General features: G+C 35.8%; 1 protein-coding gene across 3 annotated transcripts in view; it reads left to right on the top strand.

Moving 5' to 3' along the window:
• Positions 1-24,140, top strand: part of GRIA4 (glutamate ionotropic receptor AMPA type subunit 4) — a gene marked incomplete at both ends in the record, with an annotated part of 226,248 nt that overhangs the window by 121,356 nt on the left and 80,752 nt on the right. For all 3 annotated transcript variants that reach the window (XM_082768749.1, XM_082768748.1, XM_082768750.1), the window contains one exon: positions 15,498-15,682. In XM_082768749.1, coding sequence (XP_082624875.1) covers positions 15,498-15,682 — 185 coding nt within the window. The remainder of the gene's footprint in view (positions 1-15,497; positions 15,683-24,140) is intronic.

The following is a 24,140-nucleotide window of genomic DNA, read 5'->3' on the forward strand; positions in this document are numbered from 1 at the left end:
ATATTAAGTGACTGATATTGTTCCAGAGAGGGAAAGAGATTTTGCTATTGCAGTCCATTGGTATGTGATATACTTCATCCATGTAATTCTCCTCTGCTAGGAAATAACAAATATTGACATAATGGCAGGCTGACAATAAACTGTCCAAAATGTCATGAATATTAAAGAGAAAAAAACTATGTTTAAAATATGGCAAACATGTTTTAAGTGCTCAGTTTGCAAATAAGGCATGGCATTTAAAAATCGGAATCTGCTGCTTCATATCTGTTGATCAAGAAAACATATGCAGTAACTTTTCAGACCATATTGTTGACATGCCAAAACTGTGCCAAACCTTGTGACCACCCTGAAGCTGTGAAACTAAGTCTATATGAAAGATATACCAGGGAAAGTTGCACAGAAGAGGTGAACATTCAGTCTTTAATTTATAACAACAAAACCTTGTTCCTGGAAAAAAAAAATATATGAGAACAAGATTTAACTTAAGAATAAAACATCAGTTTGGGTCTTCACTGCAATTTACGATATTTATGACCCAAGTTCAACTACAATTTTTAATGTGCTTTGTGACAGGACAATAGTTCTAATGTTGACCCCTTCTGGCCTGCACCTGCTTTCCACCTGTAAAGTATTTTGGCTTCATCCTAGATCCTCATATTCCTAGCTGATTCTTTGTCATTTTGTACATCTCTTTGTCAATTACATTTTCACCTGGCACAGAATTAGGTGTACACTTAAAATCCAGTGAATGCACTAAATGGGATTTGGAATTAAATGCTCTCAAATTTTAATTACATCAGATTTCAAATATTGGAACAATTCCTTCTCCCCTGAGTAGTTCCAACTAACGCCAATACCAATATTTTATGATTTATGCAACAGGATTTGCCCTATCTTTCATAAGTAATCCTAACAAAAAAAGCAGCATTTATAGTATTGTTCTAGTTCTTATTCTGTGAAAATGCAACTCAGAATATGGACCATGTAGTGATTCATCTGTAAAGCTGAAAAAGAATGACAGGAAGGAAAATGCCAAAAAAATTAGCTAGACTCCTAAACACATAAATAAGTATAGAAAAAAAAAATAATATATTTTAACATTTGCATAAATGCAACTAAAAATGCATAAAAAAATTAAAATATTAAAAAATTAAAATATTCAAATATGATGTTTTCCCATCATATTTGAATATTTGTAGAATAATTAATGAATATTCAGGTGAAAGCAATTCTTTTTTTTTCTTCTTTTTTCTTTTTTTTTTTTTTTTAATTCTCAAACTGATATGTTTGAAAAATGCTTTCATATGTCTTTTGACCTAAGTAAAACAGAAAGGAGAAAAAAACTTAGTGCATATATCGTACAAATGTAGTACCAATCATAGTACAAATTTGGAGTACAAAGTCTTCTTTTCTGAGACTTCATCTCCAGATACCCTGGACAATGAGGCCTCTGAGCACATTATTGATGTAAATGCAAACAATTATTCCTAGCAGGGTGCCTAAAATTTTATCAACATTCTCTGTCATAGGGTGTATTGTACAAGCCTATCTCATATTTCACGATAGTTGTCTCAGGATCAGAATAACATTTTAATCATAAAAATGAATTAACACTATACTCTTGCTGAAAGAGGAGTTGTTCGTTAAACTACCATGGAGATGAAAGCGAAACAGTGAATACTAACATTTTCATACAGATATAAAACTTCTAAGAAATATCTATGAAACAATTACAACCCTTTTGCTTTCACAAATACATTCTTAAGCTAAGCCACTAAGATTTTTTAAAGTGTTCATAGATGCCATCATAAATAGAGTACCAGACTGGTATCTTGTAGAATATTTTTCCAAGAATAGATGTTTTAATGTTTACTTTATTAAATTAAGGAAAAATCTCTTCATTGTGGCTATCATGAACAGCCTTGGGGAGACACACAACATGGTGTTTCAGAGTAGCTCCAGCCCCAGGGATGGAGGCAGCATAGCCCCAGGGCAGAAGTCTCTGTGGGGGAAGATGCCACACAAGCACTTTGCAAGTTCACAGCCTTTATCCATCTACAGCAACATCTACATGCAGCTTCTCATAAGGCTTTGTGGTATAAACATCTTGCAGTGTATAAATATTGCGACTGTCATCCATGTATCTTCTCCAGCATTAACAGCTCAGCAGGGAAACTCCTGCTGCCACTTACATCTGTGCAAAATGTCCCTTGTGAAATCATCTCATAAGATACAAGTGTCCAGTTTCTGCAGTGGTGTTGCTTGTTTGTTTTTAACTAATTAGCCTTAGATCTGGCCCAATGATTTTCAAGCTGATTTAGCAGGTAACTTCAGTAAGGGGAAAGAGTGCACCCTGTCTCTTGTACCTTGGGAGATAAAGCTGGCTACTTCCCAGCCTGGATTCCCCCTGAAGCTGCGGTGTGAGCATTCCTTCAAGATGTCATTAGGCACAATTTCAATAAAATGACCAAAACCCAATGTGGTTAAGGAATTACATGTAATTTTACAGCTGCAGCCTGCTCTCATAGAGATGCGTGAGGATCCCTAGTAAAAGAGCTGGGTGTGGTGTCTGCTCCTTTCCATACTGCTTTCAGTGAAAATGCCCTCCAGGATTAATCGTGGCACACTGACCTTTCTGGAATAAGGTTTCAGCCCTCAGGTAGAAAAGGCTGGAGATTGTTGCATTAAGCAGACTGGAAAATTCAAATCTGCATTGTATCTCTTGAGTAAAATGAGACATTTGAGGTAATTTATAGCATTTAAGATGCTCTGTTATGAAATAGTATCTCGTCAGTCACATTGAAAAGGGCAGTAGAAGCAGAGGCCAAAACATACAGAAAATATTACTAGACAGCAGTTTTTTTCATAAGTTTTTGAACATTAAGACTAGAGAGAGCTGTTCCAGACAGAAGTTTGTAAGAAAATTCAAGATAAACTAAATTGCACTGTGTACCTAGACGATTATAATCTCCCACAGCTTTTTCAAAAATAGATACTAATATCCAAGTACAGCAGTGGGAACCTCAAAGTTTGGGGAGAGTGTGATTTTTGTTTTTACACTAGCACACCTGAAATCTTACCCTATTTGCTATTTTATTTTCAACCTAAATTTTACAGTCTAAAATGCCAAATAAATGCTCTAGAAATTGCTTTTACTTGGGCAGAAAATGATAGGACAAGGGGGAACAGTTTTAAACTAAAAGAGGAGAGATTTAGACCAGATGTTAGGAAGAAAATCTTCACAATGAGGTTGGTGAGGCTCTGGAACAGGTTACCCAGAGAAGCTGTGGATGCTCCATCCCTGGAAGTGTTTAAGGCCAGGCTGGATGGGGCTTTGGGCAACCTGATGTAGTGGAGGTGTCCCTGCCCATGGCAGGGGGGGGTGGAACTGGGTGATCTTTAAGGTCCCTTCCAACCCAAACCATTTTATGATTCTATTTTATGACTTTTAAATATATTATATCTTTTGAGTGTTACTAGATTCTCACTTCTCATTCCTTCATGTGCAGAAAGTCCCTCTGTTGTGTTTTTATTTTTCACCTCTTTAATGTTTTTCATCCAGTTCACAAATCCTCTGCAGATTTTTTGGACATTCTTTATAAAATGCTTAGCAACTGAAGCAAAGATTGCAATAAAAGTTTCCCACGTCTCTGATGAATATTCTTGGTACCTCACTGAAAAGCAATTTCCTCTGTCCTTCTCTGCCTTAGTGAATATTTTAGCATTGTTTTTATGCAGCAGAGCTGCTCCAGATGGAGAGATGAAGACTAAACCACCCAGGACAATCTCAGGTCTGATGATCAGAGCACAGTGGACTCTGGCATCTAGTGGCACATGCAGATCCCAGTGCATTCTAGAATGAAAGAGAGTATATTGCTACTAGTGCTCTGCTGGGTAACAGCTATGCAGGTACTTTTTGTTTCTATTCACAGAGATGCCCTAAACTGAAATAATTAAGAAATGTTGATTTTTATTAGGTGCTCTTTCCACTCCTGAAACCTTTTTCATTTTTTCTTTTGGCTAGTCCTATGCAGAAAGCTCCTCCATTTTTATTGAGACCTGGGATGTCACCAGAGTGTATTTTACTAACAAACAGCTGTTCAGGGAAAGAAAAATATCCATCTTTAAAGTGAACAAAATTCTTAAGACTATTTGCTTTCAGAATGGTCAATGCAAGTGCCGTTGTATAATGAAATATCATAGGCACTTAACTTTTATGGAGCGGTTATGGACTGGTCACTGTTCATTTTCAAGCATTAATACCAAGGCCAGTTAAAGCTAACCAAAGTCCAGATCAACAAATATTTAATATGAGAAACTTATCAGTATTGTATTACAGTTTTCTATCCTGGTTTGTTTTCAGACAGACCATTCATAGCTTTTAATGTCAGTATTCTTTTACCTGCTATCTTTGTCATTATACCTTGCCTATTTCCATGTTTCCCACTAAATGTCAGCTCTTACAGCTGAAATTTAATTTGAATTGTTAAATATATTCTACCAAAGCTTTGAACATGAGTTTATGATTACTTCACGGAATATAGCTTGCCTCAGTGGGATGTAATAAATTAGTCTAATCATATGGTGAGCACTTACTTCATCTTATGTTTGTTCCTGCTAGGAACTGAAATTGTCTCTGTAATTGTATGCAAATCCCTTCACCAGAATAATCAAAGGAGACCTATATGTAGCTGCCCATCCTCCATAAGAGAAGAGTAGAAGTAACCTAACTTCTAATTCTACTGAAATGAAAAGTTGTGTCTTCATACGTAAAAATTCAGATACAAAATAGAACTTAAAAGATATGTGCATAGCAGGCATAGCTCCCTTTCTTCTTTAGCCATACTTACTTTCATCATAAAAGTTTCACAATATGCTGCCTAATAATGTGCCCTAGAATAAAACGTTATATTTCAGAAAGTGACCTATGCATCAAGGGACGGAGAATCTGAAACAACTTTTGTATAATGTGTTGTGATTATGTATCTTTTTCACTGTTAATAGCTTGTATTTTATTTTCTATATTTTTATGCACATATTGAATCTGCTATTTCACTTAAAGAATTACAGATATGAAACATCTGTTGTTTTTTTCTTCTTTGCTTTTGGAAGTACATAAACATCCTCACCTCTCCTATATAACTTTTCTCTAAGGAAGTTAAAACTATGAGGGTGAGGTTCATCAACAGTAATGTAGATACTCATGAGTTAAACATCTAAGTTTGAGTTAACCCCTGCAAACTCCCTCCATAGTCAATAGAAAGAAAAGGGGAAATTCTTCTCTTCTGAATATACATGCAAAAGATGATAAAAAGCTTTATGAATTGCCTTCAGAAAGTGCTTGTTTCTCCCCAGTGCTGGCAAAACGAGACTGGAGTAACTGGCATAGGCTTAGCCATCTAACTCTTAGGTGAGATAAATCCTCCTGTAAGTCTCTTACACCAAGTCATGTTTTATATACTGGCATCAAATCATTCTGATTTGCTTCTCTGAACTCTGTCAAATATTTTAGCATTAATTTTTAAAATGTGGACACAAAAAAAAGAGATTTAGTCATGTAGCAGTAGTCCAGTGTCCAGTGTGAAGACTGTGTCATTCTTGCCTTCCTCTTCTCAGTTTCTGAATATAAGTATCTTCATGTTACCTTAACCATTCTATAGCATAAAAGGAAAAGGTCAGGTCTGCATATTTGTGACTGTAATAGAAAGAATCGTGAAGACATTCAAATTAAGTGAGGTTATTAAGTGCATGTTGCCCCATTAGTTCTTTTCAGAAGATGGGGAGAAGATGGTGGAAGGAGCAGAAACAATCTCAATTTGTTCATATATCTCATTTAAAAATTTTTTCATTTGGGCCACAGATATGTTTGTATCTTGATAATTTCTTAAAATATTTTCTTACATTTATTTTTTTCTTGTATGATTTTGTTCTTTTTGAGGAATTCAGACAATAAGCTCTTTTCAGGATTTACAAGAGAATGATACTTGCAGTCCCTCCTCAGCTGAAGTGCCTAGGAGGTGCAATGATTTTTCAATGTTATTACACTTCAGTAAAAGCCACTATATGAAATCTTTGGAGGTTTTGTGAATTGTTGCTCAAGTCCAAAAAGAAAGAATCGCATCTTAATTCTGGTCTATATCAGATGAGCAAGGAGTTAGTTCTAGAACTGGAAGAAAATCATAGATCATCAGTTTTATCTCCGAATTGATAGTTGTTTGATTGTTTGTTTATTTGTTGCCAACTTTTGTTTAATTTGTGGTTTATCTTTTTAAAAGAAATCATGAGACTTACTCCAGACAAATTTCAATCAAGAGGTAACAATACTAGAATCATAGCATCCAGATTTTAATGCCTCTCTTCCAAGCATGTTACTTTTTTTTTTTTTTTTTTTTAATTTAGATACTTGAGAATACAGATTTCAAAGAGATCTTAACTGAAATTTAAAATCAGAAATAATGTCTCTATCATCTACAAGTAACACTTACAGTAGCAGTAATAACCTATTGATTTCCTGTGGTGTAGTCACCGGTAAATACAGATTGTTGCATAGTGGCAGAATTAAGGTTGCCTTTGTCTTAAAACAAATGCTTCTTAGTGTGAAGGCTTGTTGTTCAGGCAATCTGAAATTGTTCTTTCATTTTTCTTTCATGTATGTATTAGAAATGGGATTGCATTAATGACTGTAATCGGAGATTATTGGATATTTTATTAAAAAGTCTAGTTTTCCAACAAATTCCTGTAGAAAGGAGGCAAAAGTTCTGACATCAAGACCCTCATTTAGTGCTCACATTCAGATCTGTCTTAGGGTATCTAATGGATCAACTGAGGTAGATGACTTGTGGGGAAAAATTGTATGTGACAAAGTAATTAAAGACAGCACCATAATACACGTTACAGACTATAGATTTTGTGAAATGGAGAATGTTGGTTTTAGGTATTGCACTAGAGAAGAGAAATTTAAGCTAATATTTATAATAACCAAGACATGTTTACAACTAAGATGACTATTTGACAAATTAATTGCAGAAATAAGAACAAATAAAAAATGTAATAAGCTAAAGATCTGAACATACTGTCTTTTCTTCATATATATATATGTGTGTATATATATATATATATATATATATATATAACACTAATGATGGAACCAAGATGACCAGCATCAGATGACCAGATATTCCAAGAGACCAGGTAGCCTGTACAGTATTTGAAAATGTTGGTCTTTGACAGAGAGTAAACCTAGCAACATCTTTTTTTTCTTTTTTCTTTTTTCTTTTTTTTTTTCCTGCTCAGTGTTCACAAGGCTTAATTGCTATTTTTTAATGTAACAGTTTGTGCGGTTCATCATTTTCTGAAAATGCTGTAATTATTATATACAGATTGTAATTTAGCATTCAAAGGTATGTAGTAATAATTTGCTAATATTTGATTCTTCGCTGCTACAAGCAATTTCTGAAGAGCTTCTCCACCTGAGCCAGTTCTAGTTTAGCCCTTTGGCATAGTGAAATAAAAGCAAGGAAAATATAAAATGCTTACAATATATATAAATGCAGTCAGTGTACATTTGTAATTACGCTCAAATGTATTCATCTCTTTGTGTGCTAGTAGTAAGAAAGGTTACTGGACCTGGTGTTTGAGTTTCCATCTGAAGGCATTTAGCAAAGTGGGTATCTGAGAATCATTCCACACAAGGAAAGATATCAGGCTGCATTCAGAACCAGGGCTTTTCTTCAGTTCCTCTCATGTTTCCACTCTTCTTTTTCAGTTGGTATATTGATAAGAAACCTTTACAGTGTATTTCATATGAAGGTTGCAGATCCTGAAATGCAAAGAAGGGGGAAATTTTTGCCAAACAGTGGGTGTAGGTCAAATGGGACCTGGCATTGACTGAATCTTCGATCATGAATTCCCCCTTGTGAGTAAGCCAAACCACATCCCATATACTTGCTGAAAGCACATAACCTACACATAACCATTATTTCACTTAATTATTCTTTCTTTTCTTTCTTTTTTTTTTTTTTTTTTTAAGGCTCTGGTTGCAATACATTGACATCATTTTCTTGTAGCTTTATGTCCTCCTCAGGGAAAAAGGGTTATTAAACAGTATGGGTGAAGTTATACATGCACCACTCATGCAAGATTAAGGGAGAAAAGGATAGAAAGCCTGTCTGTAGACCTCCACTAGAGTTTATCTCAGAGGTGTTTCACAATTTCACAAAAAATTATTGAATGTCATAGACCTCAGGGAGACAAGAAGTATAAATTCAGATCATAAGGGTAATTCCATTTATCATCATACTTTCTGAAATCTCTGAATGAAAATAGCAATAGAGGATGGCTAAACTGATCCATTATTTCCTTGGTTTTGTTTCTGATCTATCAGTAATAAAATTTTCCTGGTCACTGACTGTGATAGTGACTTAGTTCACACACTACATCATAACAGAAAAAAATGAAAGTACATAGAGTTTGAAAAGCAATATAAACCCTAACTTGGATTTTTCAGGAACAAACCATGCCAGATGAAGAAAATATCCTTTGTTTTATAGAAATTGGAAAGAAAAAAAAAAAAAAAAAGTTGTCTCATTCTAGTAGGATTTTTTACATGGTTTGAACAAAGGTTTACTAAAAGAGCTAAGAAAATTTTGTCTTGGTAAAATTTCTAGAATATGGTAAAACTTGTCACACTGGGACTCAAAAAAAAAAAAAAGAAAAAAAAAAGTGGATGAGATTCACTGTCAAATAAGGAGGTATTAAGCAGTAATCCATTCTGGCTGTAGTTTTTTTTGCAGTATTTTTGTTAATGACATAGATGAAGAAATATAGAATACATTTATTGAACTTGAAGTTGATGAAAAATTGAAAGGACTTTGTGTACTTTGGAATTAATTTTTGAAATATATTACATTGTCAGCACTGCACTTCAGGAAAGATGTGGATCAATTGCAGCATATCCAGAGGACAACAAGGAAAATTGTCAGAATTTAGACTAAAACATGTTCCAGAAGTAAATAAAAAATGAGAAACTGTTTCAGCAAGAGAAGAGCAGGGGGAGTGGAGGGAAGAGGGGGGGAGTGGAGGGAAGAGGAGGGGAGGGGAGGGCAGGGAAGGAAGGGAAGGGAAGGGCAGGGAAGGGCAGGGAAGGGCAGGGAAGGGCAGGGAAGGGCAGGGAAGGGCAGGGAAGGGAAGGGAAGGGAAGGGAAGGGAAGGGAAGGGAAGGGAAGGGAAGGGAAGGGAAGGGAAGGGAAGGGAAGGGAAGGGAAGGGAAGGGAAGGGAAGGGAAGGGAAGGGAAGGGAAGGGAAGGGAAGGGAAGGGAAGGGAAGGGAAGGGAAGGGAAGGGAAGGGAAACAGCAGTCTTCGGTTATGTAAAGGATTGCTTTAAAGAAGAAGGAAACAAACTGTTCTTTATGTCTACTAGGATAGGACAGGAATGAGTGGCTTTAAATTGTGCCAGGGGAGATTTAGGTTTGACTTTAGGAAACATCTCCTAATGATAAGGATAATTAAGCAATGAATATATTACCTGGGAAGTTACAGAATCCTCTGTAGAGGTTTTTAAGGACAAACAAAGATATCTGTCTAGGCTGATTTAAATATAATTTATCTATCTTTGGGGATGGAGGGATAGAGAGGAATAGATAGGATTTTTCTTGAGCTCCCTGTCTTATTTTCCAATCTTTCTGTCATTTTTGTGAATTAGACATGAGAATGACTTGGAACACACCTGTAGTTGTAGCTTTCACTCTGTCATCTGAATTATGCGGTTTGTACATATTTTGTATTGAATGATCTGGCTCCAGTTCCAAATTCAGAGAAGGTCAGGCATGTGAATGAGTTATCATGGGCCAAAATTTATATGGTTGTGTTTATAAATCTTACTGATTGTGTTTGAGTTCTGGAAGCTATATGCTCACCAAAACTTTAAAACAAGAATGTGTTAATAAAAAGGTATCGATCATAATAAGAAAAACTAAAATGCACTCAAGTTGTGTTTTTTGTAGTTATTGGATGAACACATCTAATACAATCATGCATCATTCCTACTGTATATTTCTTGTATGGTTTTCCTCGCTGTAGTGTCTGGATTAATCTCACCAAGGTTTGCCTAGATAAATGGCAGGTATTTTCACTAAATCTCATGTCTAGACTCTTTCTGTAGTCGTTGGAGAAACAGAAAAGCACCTCTGAGATAAATATCTAAGACCAAAAAAATATATATATTATTTATAGGATATCCATCTCTCTTGTGGAAGCCTGGATGATTAACTCAGACAACTTCTAAGACACCTAGAGTTAAGTGACAGGAATCCAATATTGATGGTCAAGTATATTGTCTTATCCATACCAAATGATTTGATCATTTATTCTCCACTTCTGCTGTTCTTTGGATTTATAACAAATGGAATTTATTTTTTTTTATTGATCCTAATATGAATTCCAGCAGACTGAAGCAGCTTTCAAAAAACACCTCCAGCATTTCAGTCTCCGTTGTCAGAGTTAATTTGGGGAATGGAATCTGTTCCTGCTAGAAAGCTACTTGGACAGAAAGAGAAAAAAATAAATTTGCATTTCTGTGATATACAGTATAAGATGCCTGTCTTTGGAGAAGATCTCCATTCATTAAGGATATCTTCTATTCTTTGGCCCATAGCAGAAATATATTGCATATGTTTTTTCCAGGTACATTAACCTGTTAACTTGTGTCAGTCAGTATTGTCAGTCTACTAGACAGAGTAAAGAACAGTAATAATATACAACTAATGCACCTTGTGAATCATAGAAAATTAATACTAAGTAATTTTCTGCCTAGTAGTTCATAAGCATGAATTATTACTAGGGTGCTGTTGTTTGGAGCAAGCAGCCACTTTGCTAGCTCTCTTCTGGCAAAAACATCTGGAACGACAGCACACACTTGGAGGGGCAGAGGAAAAGGTTTCCCAGAATGAAAAGGTTTCTGGAAGATGAAAGTTATTGGAATTCTAATTATAACTCTGTAATTGATCACTGAAATATTTCTGGTGAATGCAAACAAGGAAGCCAGAAGTAAGAAAAACAAAGAAAATAAAGGAAAAAAGCCAACCATGTGTCTTCCAGCAGAAAAAATGAGTCAAGAAAATGCTTCTCTGATTGCTTCAGTTTATTCTGAATACATTGAAGAGATTTAGATATCAGATTAGCCTTTTCATTTAAATGGAAATAAATGAAATTAAGTCATTGACTACTGAAATGAAATTGAATGGGGCAAGTTTAGCTAGTACAGCAGAAGACACAAAAAAAAAGACCTGAAGGGCCACTGAACTTTTAAAATCAAAAAAGATCACTCATGATTTCAGCTACTTGGAAGGAAATGGTGAGGAGGATAGAGTCTCCAGTCATGGCAATGTATCAGCAGCAAGGAAGAATCCTGGACCTCCAAATTCATGCACTTATAAAGTGTCTTAAACACTTTGGTCTCCAGCAGATACTTCTCAGTCTCTGAAGAACTACTAATCTCTCTCAAAACAGGTATAAGACCAGGTACACATCTAGCATTGTTTCTCTGTGGCTGATGCATTTTGTAATGGAAAACATACCTATGCAATGAAGAATGTGGAAAGCAAGGTTAAAAAGCATCAGAGATTTTGTTTGTAAGGTATTTTGCTACAGAATCAATCCCAATAAGTAGATATTTTGGGATAGGCATCTTCAGATCTGAATTTACAGGAAAAGAGAAGAATAATTAATTAATTATTCTCCAATTATTAATTAATTGTTCTCAATTAATTAATTAATTAATTAATTTATCTTCAACATGATGATTGTTTAGTAACTTTTTGGAAAATAATAGCAGTTTGTTAGGTCACGACAATCCCATGTGACAATAAAACAGGATAGGAAGAAAGCAAGGAGTCAACAAAATAAAATCTTTTCAGACTTTCCCTGTCTCAAGGTTGGTTCCAGGGTATTGAAATTGAATTGCTATTACTGAACATTAAGCATTTGTCAATAGAATCTGCATTTGAGCGGTGATCTACAAAAGCAGTTCACGGACTTATCACAGGTCATATGAGGAGAATGCCATAGGATCATAGTCTCATAGAAAGGAAGGAGAAGGAATTCTTTCATATAGCATCCTCGTATTTCAGAAGGACTTCACCTATGTTTCCAGGCAATTGCAGTGGTATTTTATCTTGCTCATAGATTTGCTTATTAAAAAGAAAAATAATAACAAAAATTTCCTGGAAAGACTAGTAGTTTTTTGAAGACTTCCAGGCTTCAACCAGGCTTGTTTTTTTCTGCTAAACGATTTATCTGCATTTCAAGGTTGAATTAGTTGGTGAGGAAGGGTTACTATATATATGCCTCTGAGAACTTCTTTTATTTATTGGCTTATGCCTAAGCATTTTGTAAAATAATGTTTTAGTGGAAAACATTGATTGTGTAGCTCAGTTGATAGGAGTTAGTTTTTTCTTTAATTTGCTTTTATGCAAGCAGTAATATTTCACAATACATGGGATGGAATGTATTCATATCACTAAACCTCCAGAAAAATGAATTACTCATCTGTCTGCAGCATAACTGAGGATAAACAGCAGATAACCAGAAAATAAATACATTTTAGGCCACAGCTGTAAGACTAATGTCTGCTGTCTTTACTTGGGCAAACATCTCTTTGAAGTTTAAAAATTTTGTCTAAACAGAGACACTGCGCTAAGTTTCTGTATTGACTGAATTACCTCAGGTTAGTTTCTTTTTCTTTTTTTTATATAAAATGTTTGCAGCACTGCATACAACTCATTTTTTCTCTGCTAGCTGTAGGCAATTATTTTGGACAAATAAGCATTCTCCTCTGCATGTGTAATTTCTATGCCAACTGAGCCTGTGAATGTCTTTATTCATTCTGTGTAAACTCCACCCTTGTCAGTCTGTTGTATTGAAAAATGTTCCTGCACACTGAAAAGATGTGCCATGGATTACCTGCACAGGGATTCTGAACTCCTCTCATGGAGAGGTTGCACCATATCCAGTTACTACAGTTTAGCTGTATTCTGCTGTATGTGAAAGATATACTAACATGAAAACCTATGCCTGAGTGCCAGCTACTGACAAGAAGCTACAGAAGCTTGATATGCCTAAAAGAAGGCAGTTGCTAATGAAATATGGCAAGTCAAACCTTGATCCAAGGTAGAAAAGCTTTTCTATGTGTTTGTCTGATATTTGTCATGCTTTATGCTGGGATAAACTCCCACTTTGATCAAAACACATCTTAGTAAAGTTGTCAAAATGAACTAAGCAAAGAATGAGGGGATGTCAATTGCTGTTTCAAACACCATTCATTCTGAATCAAAGAAAATGTTAATTTGTGTCAGGAAGCTGAATTATGTAAATGTTGAATGTGTTTGTAGCAAAGACCAAGTCAAAGCTACAGTGTAAATGAAGCAGGAACCCCTTTAACACTGGAGTAGTTTTAATGTACATCTATATATGGAAATGAATAGGAAATGAAGCAAGAAATACAATGTTTGGGAAAGAATCTTGTCATAATTTGCAGAGATAATTACAGGCAAAAACGAGATTGAATATAGCAACAGGAAAAGCAGAATAATTATGCGGCAATTAACAGGAAAGCTGTATGCTTCTTTGAAAAAAATAGCAGTCATCAGGTTAAAAATATATGCTGGGTACAGAAATGTTTTAATAGTCAATACATCAAGTATTTGAATTCATTTCCTAAGATAAAATATTGTTTCATAAAATAGATCTCATCTATAAGATGAAATATATTATGCAGTTTATGTATTCATTATAAATGTTTGTATTTTTATCTTTAACATGTCATCTGAATTGGAGGAAAAATAACACGTTAATTTCAGACTGTGGATACATAGTGTAATAATAAGAAGATTTTAAGTTAGTGTTTCAAGGACTGCAAATACTGGAGGATCCAGTAGAAAAATAACTACTCCTAGATTTGCAACAGAATTAGTTTCTTATGTCCTAAAATCTTCATATTCTGATAAAAACTATTACCTGCTTTTATTTTACTGGAGGCAACCCTGGTTTTTGGTGGTTTTGTAAGTCTTCTACTTTATTAGTTAGCAACAGCACAGTCAAAATTACTCTTTCTGAAATGTAACATACAAGGATTTCTCTGGCAATTTAGGGAATCTGAGATGGTACTTTTCATGGGGAGCCTCTTATGTAGTGGCACCTTCAAGTGCATTAAAATGACAGCCGGGGCTCGTTGTGCTCAGCCACAGGACCATCTTGGTGAAAAGAGAAAGGAGAAACCACTGCGTATCCACGTTAGTATAGGATAGTTTTCAAGAGGTGAAATCTTTCTTTTAAAGCTAGTGGGAACAATTCATCCAGATAACAATTAAAAAGACAAGGTGTTTTGCGTAGTGGTTCTGGACAGAGGGACATCCTCTGAATTGTATCATTTGTATAAACATGTTGTCAACAAACATGTCTATCCCTGTCTTTCTTAAACATTGAATCTGGATCTGAGGTGTGTAATCATCATTGCTTTATGCAAATGCACCATTTACTCTAGATACAAGATGGAATAAGACATGCTACTCACTTCAGCAATTGTTTGGGCAAGTCAAGGCTACATGTGCAAGCTGTCCTGAGACAAGTCACAGGCTCCTCTCCTGCCTCTGCACTGCACATCCCCAGTGAGAAAAAATTAGGAGAGGGAACAAGGTGAGGGGCATACTGAGGCTGCAGGCAGGGAGCCTGCACTGTGGGTTTAGTGGGGATGCCGCTTTTCCCTTCTGTGGATAGGCTCAAAGATGACAATGAGGACGTCAAATAATGATAAAGAGCAGTAATCCTGCCAGTAGTAATAATTAATGCCTCTATGGTGCCCTTCATTCATTGACCTCTAATCACTTTGTATACATTGACTAAAGCTGTATGGGTTCTCTGAAATAGATCAATATCATTTTTATTTACTGCCATAAACATATGTATATATAAAAGTATAAATATACGAAACAATAAATTCTTATTAAAAAGCAGTAAAAATCACTTGGCTTAAGTGTTTAAAAAACAAAAAAAAAAAAAAAAAAAAAAAAAAAGCACTACCAACAATAAAGAAACAACAAAGCATTTGAATGTCTAATACACTGGGTTTGAGGATACAGATCCTCCTGGTGAATGAGGGGACTCAGGCATTTTCTTTGCTGTTTCACGAGAAAAGTCCAGATATAGAAATGTGTATGAAACCAATATGAGAAGCCGAATGGTTGGCTGGATGAGACCATGTGTATAAAGCATATGTAGCTTTTCCGTAATGCTGAGAATCATTCCAAGGAATCATAGCAATTGTAGTTTTCATTGCTTACATAATGTGCACTGATCAAGGCTAGCAACATAGGTAGGAATATAAACTGTCTTGTTCCCTTCCCTGCAGGAGCAGATATTAAGAGTCATGATATTGATTAAGAACAATTCCTATTTAAAAAATACAATGATTGTGTTACTAGTGTATTGTATCCTTTTATTTTAGGTTATTCAATACTTCAAGCAATTATGGAAAAAGCGGGACAAAATAGCTGGCAAGTCAGTGCCATCTGTGTGGAGAATTTTAATGATGCCAGCTACAGGCGGCTTTTAGAAGATCTGGACCGAAGACAAGAGAAGAAATTTGTAATAGACTGTGAAATAGAGAGGCTTCAGAATCTCTTAGAGCAGGTAACATTCCTTTTAATGTCACTGTAAGCACATTACTGAAATTCCAGATGAGATACCACTGTGCATTGCCTTTTGTTTATTTTCTCAATAGAAATGAGATTGCCTACTTGTTCCTTTTGTGTTTTTTTTTTTTTGCCATGGACTGACATTTGTACATCCACTTGCTGACTGTTTGCCTTCCTGTAAAGTTATTGTCCTAACAGCCAGTGCATCAGCACGGTGAGCCCTCCCTTCCCCAGCTGGCAGGTCTTTGGGGCAGCTGCACACTTGGCTTCCCAGCAGCTCCCTGCCTGATACAGCTTGCATCGGGCTCTTAGGGCTGGTGGACCAACACAACACGGTGTTGCTGCATTACCATGATGCCCTCAGTCTGTACCTTCACAGGGGAAAGAAACTGGTCTTGTTTAAGGAGAAAAAAAAAAAAAAAAAAAAAAAAAGAATCCACTATTACATATTACTTGCAGTTCACAAAACTATGTATTTCTAGCTATAAATTCATTAAACTCATTACTGCATGTATTTCCAGCTACAAAATACTTCAAACTTATTGTTACATATATTTGAACTGATAGCTTTATTACCTTAGCAGAGTGTTTACGAACATGAAGAAAAGTAGAATAAACGTGCTATTTTGCTGGGAAGGAAAGTCAGGTTCTTCCATTCATGGAAAGCTGCTGTAATGTAAAGAAAATACTGGTCCAGACAGATGGTTTTGCACTGTATGGTACCTTTACTGGTGTAGGAACCTATTGCTACATTGCTCATAAATGTTGCAAAAAATAAATAAAATAATGCTTTGAAAAGAGCATTTTTCTAAGTGACGGGAAAGTAACTTCGGGTTAACTCGCTGCTCCTCGCATGATCCCACATAAGAGGTTGCAAGTGCATCGTTCAGCACCTGCTGCTGCTGCAGGGAATGGATGCCATCTGCTGGTGGTGAATCCTCCGCCGCCGCCCTGCTTATCCTGGCTAGCACGTTAGGGACTTTTGAAATTTTGTTGTAAAAACGTTCATAATCCGTCTGCTACCGAAGTCACAAAAATTTAAAACGCAGTTTGTGATGCAGAAGTACATAAAATAATCCTCATAGACATATCCATGTCAAATTTGCTTTCACTGACAGAAGCTAGAGAGAAACTGAGCATTAATGGTATGGCTGCAATAACAAGGACTTTTTCTATGACTGTTGCCAAGAGAAGAATAGATGATGCTGTATCACTATAGGCATTCATTTGGCTATTTTTTTTATTGTGAAAGCCATTATGTTTTAACACATGCTTTCTATAGTTTATGATGAAGTCCTCAAGTTCAGCCTATGTTGTAGTAAAACAGAACACCCATTTGGGCATTTTTTAAAATATATTTAGAAAAATAATTTTCCCCTCAGCTTTGCGTGTGTATGTGTGTATGTAGTTTCTTTTATACAGTGTGCAAATGTGAATTAGAAAAAGAATGCTATATTATGCCATAAATTCTGCATACATCCACCATCCTACATAGTTGTATGTACTGAGTATCCACTCAATTGCACAGCAAAACGAAGTCACCTAGTAAGCATTCAGATCTCGCTGATCTCAGCCATATATTTTATTTCCTTCCAGGAGCTGCTACTCATTTTCTTTCTGGATTGGCCCCTACATAGTCAGTTCTCTTTGAGCATAACCTGTGCTCTTTGTTCAGATCATACAGAATTGAATTGGATATTGATTTTAATGGGATTATGTTTTGACCTCCTCTGACTTCATAAAGGTCTGGATTTTGCCTGCCTAAAATAGGTACTTAACATGGCAAGTAGTAAAAATGCAGTGCCTGGCCTCAACAGGGTGAGTCAGATATTGTGAATTTGGCTGATGGCTCTATAGGACAAGCCCAAAAGCTGCTTGAGTCCTCTTTCCATTAACTGAACTGTGGGAAAATCAAGGGTGGGAGTTACATCCAATTTACAATGTGCTTGTATCTTAGCCATTCATACAAACACTTTTAGGAAGTGATTCATCTGGTTACTGTCTAATTTTGGATGGGATTAATTTTACCTAAGAAATTAGCTGTTTGGTATTTGTGCTGGTGTTTTTTGAAACATAAATGTAAAGCCTTTGCCCTTAAATCTATGCTAATGAAGAGAAAGAAACTGATATGTGAGCTATTGGACTTCTTCTCTTCTCAGTAGTGACTACTAATATAAATAAATTTACATTAGATCTAATTAAATTGGAATGTAGATACTTCAGAATGTTTCTGTAATTTGTCCAGGTCATGTGAATTTTCTTCTATTGTTCCAACACCCCTGGAGCCTCATCTTCATCCTCCATGGGCAGGAATGGTATTGTAGCCAGGCTAGGTGAAGTACACGGTCACCTGTAGCTTTACTCTCCAGTGTGGAGGTCCTGGTCTTCCTAGACCAGCTCACCTGTGGGTAAGCCTGGGGTGCTGTGCTTAGCCATTGTTTTGGGGCTCCAAAATGAAAGCAGTTTGCCTTCAGGGATCAAGTGCTGCTTAAGGATGAACAGTCATAAACCTTCTTGGAGACAAAAGCATTTGCAATCTCCCAAAGACAGGAGTGAGGCAAAAAGATCTGGCCCAATGTAGAAAATGCAAAATAAAAACAGTTTTAAAATATCAGCCTCTGACTTTTTCATTTTGTATGAGGGCTTTAACAACATGTAGCAGACAGGTAGGGTGGCCTCACAAATGGACTGAAAGTTGGAGTGCTCTTCCCTGCATACACAGAGGAATTGATTAAGCTTCAGTGACTCTAATTAACTCAACTTTTTTACTGCCTAGTTCTCCCATAATTGAGAGTCTAAGTTGTGACTATTGTAATACTTTGCAATGTACAAGTAAATGTTCTGCAGAACATTTAGGAAAAGTAATTAAATCTCAGTAATGAGACGGTAACTCAAAGTACTTTGCCCTTAAATCTATGCTAATGAAGGGAGAGAAATTGGCTTGTGGGCTTGTGGGTTTCTTCTCAAGTGACTGCCCATACATATACACATTCATACTTCTCATGACTCTGGACCTCAAGAAATGAAGACTGGAGACTTTTTCACTGGCTGTGTTCAAAGAGCGTTGCTCCCCTCTCTATATCTAGTTCCCACTTATATGACCTGGTGTCTTCTGCTCATTTTCCTCTCCCAGCTGCTCAGCTGAGGAAAACAGCCCCTTGCTATTTCTTCATTTCTTCTGCAACTTTAATCTCACCATTTTCTATCTTTCTTTTGCCTCTTGTATCTATATTCATTATTTTTTCACATTATGTGTATATAGAAGCTGCCTTCACACTCCAAATTTGTGGCTTGTCTTCAGGGAAAACTTGTTCTCCTGGAATAAGTGATGTATCTGAAATCCAGTCTCTGTGCACACACCAGGGTGTGCATTTTCCATTACAAAGTCTTCCTTTCAGGTTTATACATTGCTGCAGTGAGGCTGATGTTTTGGGCAAGGGCCAAACCTGTACTCATTTTAAGGGTGAAGTAAGGACAGAGAGAGTTTCATTCATCAGTCAGATTTCCGTTCTAGAAAGAGGTAACAGGGCCAGCGTTAAATACAGGAGATGTGTTCAACCTGCCCGCAAGTATTTATATCTGATTTACTTGGATTGCCTACAAAAGATTTCAGATCTTCCATCATAATAAAATTACACGATGGTTTTCTCAATAAAGCTATACTCCGTTTTAGCCATGGTCAACCACACAGCATCTACTTGATAGTGGAAATATTTGGGGGTGATGGAAACATTTTGTTTGGTTTCTTTATTATTGCCAGTTGCATTGGCTCAGCTCAAAGCACTGTTTAAACACACCACTGGAGCAAGGCATCACTTTGAGCAGGGTCACAGGGTTACTTTGCTTCATCAATAAGACAGTCTTCAGCCTATGTGAGTCAGTACATCTCCACCTACTCTCAAGAATCTACTGTAACTTAAGTGAACCAGGATAGTATTAGCTCCTTTTCAGACTTTCTTATAAGGATAGTGAAAGAACACCCTACGTCCTTAGTATCTTACAACAGCCATAAGAAGAAAACCTTTTTGTTGTCTGTGAGTGAAACTCCTGCTATGTACTCCTATGGCAGACCTCATCATTCTGCAACCTCAGGCTGTAAAAGACAATCCACAAACATCAAGATCTTTACCATAAGATTTTCTTTACTTACCCATTTCCACTCTACTAGAAAAGACTACACAGATGAGAAGGCAGACCTTTAATTTCTCAATCATCTTACTCTTTCTAATGCACAAGATTGACAATTACGAAAATATGGAAGTTAATGCAAATGCAGTGCAGAATGCTACATGGTCTTATTTTTATTTTTTTTTCCACAAAGCAGAAAATGTCATATTTTCTAACAACTGGGTTCATGAGTACTGTAATTATCACCATATGAGAGGTTTGTGTTTACTACCATTTAGATTAGTACCTTTACAGTTTTTTTTTTACCTTTACTCATGTTCCTCATGCAAGTTCTTCATGTTCCAGAAAGGAAGAATATTGCTCATACAATGAGAAATTACAGACTCTGTGGGATATCTTCCCTTAGAGATTCCTAATTAACCCTTTATTTTATATGTTTTCCAGACACCTCTTTTCCATCCAATAACACAATACAGAGAAACTATGATCACTGGTTCCAATAGCATTGCATTTATATATGCAAGAACCTCAGAAGAGGAGACTAATTCAATGTGTTACCTGACCATCCCCACTTTTTAGTTCATTTGTGGTCAGGCTTGTAGTATCTGTGAAAGAGTATTTGGAAATTGAGAGCAGCTTTAACTTGTGTTCTTCTTTCACATACTATGAGGCATGAGCTCTTGACTAAAGGTGTGCATTTTTAGCTACATAATAAGTAACATTACTGTAGGAAAGTGTGGTGGATACAGTGCTAGGGCTGAATTTAATATCCTCTTGCCAACTTCACCTATTTTGTTTCTTTCTAAATTTTTCTGGCAGAAGATAGCATCTCTTCCACCAGTGTTAGTGGGGAGGCATTGTATGGCTTTTCTTCAGAGAAAAGATAATTTATAGGAACTATATTTTAATACCCAAAAAGGACAAACATCTTCTACAAGTTCCAGTTTAGGATGAATGCTCCTCTAGTAAAGTCTGGCCAAGTGATTCTGGCTTGTAGATCAGGGACTCCAAAGTCTCTACCTCTCTTGCAAATGCAGATTCAAGTTCACTTTTCATTATTTCACAACTTGGACACTGGCTTGCATCACTGGAGCAATTTTGCTTTTTACCTTGAAGAACATTTTCCTCTTTAGCAGAGAAAAAATGGTGTACTTGCACTAGTTTTGTGGATAACGTTCTTAAAATCAATTTTAACAGCTTCTCTTTCCCTGTTACAACTTTTGGTCCAATCATGTCTACTGAAAAAAATAACTGTCTTTCCATAGAAGGAATGTATGTATCTATATATTCTGTACTTCTCTTTGTGAATTTTATCTAAAGTGTGTTATACCCTTGTTGATTTCAGGTGCTAAAGGAAAAGACATGCAAAGAGAATATAATTAATTATAAAGTTGAATAGTGCTCTTTCTCATGAAATGGGTACCATTTCAAAGTTTGATGTTTATTCATTGTTTGATTTGTTCCTTTGCAATCCAAAAATAGGAGAGTGAAGCAATGGTTGGAATGGTCAGAACAGTAAAAAGTGAAGGCTGATACCCCTCTTTTTCTTTTTTTTCTTTTTGTTTTTTTTTTTTCTTTTTGTTTTGTTTTGTTTTGTTTTGTTTGTTTGTTGTTTCATTTTTCTCTTAGACCATCATTACCACCAGCACCATAAAAACAAAAATATTCCCCCCAAAAATGTACTGAACAATCAGGAAATAGCATTTACTATAGCTAATCAAGAAATATGTGAAATTTGGCTAGCCAGCTAGTACCCATGTTCTGACTGGTGACCTGTCAGACAAGACGCATAGTACCTTGGCATTTCTTATCCCTTCAGGGATAAGAAAAAAAACAAATGGATCTTTGTTTTCCACCTAGCAGCCAGTATTAATAAGCACTGTCCAGGCTAAATGCATTAGATGTCTTAGATGATGTTTTAGAGGCATTATCTTCCTTTTAAATATAACTGAAATTGCCCAATGCGTTAGAAGATATTTTACTGGAAAATTGATAGGCAGATTCACAGACAGCTCCGTTGCATAAATATAACTTCTGTAGGAAACAGGAATAAAAATATATAGCAAAATGAATACATTCAAAAAAATGTCCTGTCACTCTCTTCTAAGATGTACTTATATTAGTTATCTGGATTAATTTACCTTTAGTAAATACATGTCATAGATTTCTTTTGTTATTTCTTCATTTGCTAACTTTCAAGCAAGAGTGAAGTGTAATAGAGAGATGAAATTGTGGTCAGATTTAGAGAATAACAGAGAAAATCATTTTGAAGATTTCAGTGAAAACTTATGTTATTTGTTCAACCATTGTATTTGTTCTTTTTACTTTTTCAGACACTAATAACACATATTACTTACTAGAGAAGCACACAGTCATTTGGTCAGCCATAGCTGATCGCACTGCTAACTATAAATACTTCAGTCTATTTTTGTTGGCTTTCCATTGCTTTTTCTTTTTGTTGTTAATCCAATTTAAAAATTAAAAAATAAATTATATAAGGAAATTTTCAGAAACACAAATACTGAAGTTGAAATTTATGGTTCCCCATTTATTTTTCTGCCAGACTTCTCTCTGTCAGCATATATTAAATACCACAGAACAAATAAAGTACCAGGAACAAGACTGGAGTCTTACAGCTCTGAGATGTGTTTTAGGCAGATTTAGGATCTGTTTTTGCAATATAGACTGTGAAGTACTGATGTGAAGAGACTTATTTTATGAACAGTCATAGAACAGAATGATTGGGGATGGAAGAGATCTCTGAAGGTCATATGGACTAACCCTTTTTTCAAGGGGGCTTAGATCAGTTACTCAGGGCATTTTTTTGGAATTTTGAACACTTCCAAGGATAGAGGTCTCAGAGCCTCTCTGTGTCTTGTTCCAGTGTTTGACTACCTCATGGTGAAGATAAAGAACTAGGAATTGAATTTAACCGTGTCTGTAGGATGACCTTCATGCAGAGCCTGGCAAAGTAAAAGGAAGAGCACATGCTAACTGTAATTGCATTTGCTTAACACCTCTATTTTTACTTTATTCAAAATAAAATAAAATAAAATAAAATAAAATAAAATAAAATAAAATAAAATAAAATAAAATAAAATAAAATAAAATAAAATAAAATAAAATAAAATAAAATAAAATAATGTTCCTATCCCTAACATGTTTTCCCAGGCTTTTTTCATGTTCAGTAGTATTTCCAGTGTTTCTATGTCTGTACTCATTAAAGGCACATACATAAACATATGCACATAGCCGTGTACAGGACTTGATTCAGCAAAAGAAAAAACAAATATTTCTGCAACAACAACAAGGAATTTCCTTTTCCTTTCTTCTGTTTATCTCAGCTTCATCCTCTTCCACCAGTCTCCATCCCACAAAGTTCACACCTCAGCACTCCATGCGTTAAAAGTCTTCCAAGGTGTCCACAGTGAGCAGCATCTTCTGAATTTTGCATAGTGATTGAGTTTTGCTGTCAGAGATCATCAGTCTGGCTCCTGCTCTGCCAGACAGCCTGATTTCACTCTTTATTTTCTGCTCTGCCTCCCCCCATAAAAACTAAATGGGATATTTCCCAGTAGATGGGCACCACTTCTCTCTGCTGTGTCAGCACTCTGTATCAGCAAAATCAAGACTCTCTGCTCATCCAGGGCTGTATTTGCCTCAACATAGAGGTGAAAACTGCTATGCAGCATCTGGCATGTGTTTAATGCTTCAATGTACACAGCTGAATTTATGCATAGTAATAAAAAGAAAGTTTATTGTGTTTTGTAATATTAAAAATTAAAAACAGGTGTAAAGTTGTCACATAGCATATTATTGGTATTGTTAATCTTGTGAGAATTACAAATCAGTAAACTCTAATTAATAGCATCTAATAGCACAGTATTAACAAGCATGACAGGGAAGTAGCTGTACAGTACCTTGGACTCTGTTCATAGCTGTCTAACTAACTCTGATTTTCAATGTATTGTTTGACATCACTGATCCTCAGCTTACCTTGCCTTAAAGAGCCTTGAGGTATGTAGCCAAAAAGTACTGTGTAAGTGTTAGCACTCAAAAACAAATCTTTCTGATGAGTAAAATAGAGCAGGCTGTCACTGCAACAATTGATGATTATTATTACTGGCAAAATGAAAGTAAATAAATGTGTGAGTGGAGAGAAATACAGAAGCTGACATATTCCACTCCTTGGTCTGACTGTAATATTTTGCCAATGGCATGTTAAACCTGAAAAAGCAATGTTTGACTGCTGAAGTTCTATATATCGATCGAGTTTTCAATTTTGGGATCGAGTTTTCAGTTTTGCTGTTTTTAAAAATCTATTT

Source organism: Aythya marila, assembly GCF_965140915.1.
Source record: "Aythya marila genome assembly, chromosome: 1".
Classification (NCBI taxonomy): Eukaryota; Metazoa; Chordata; class Aves; order Anseriformes; family Anatidae; genus Aythya; species Aythya marila.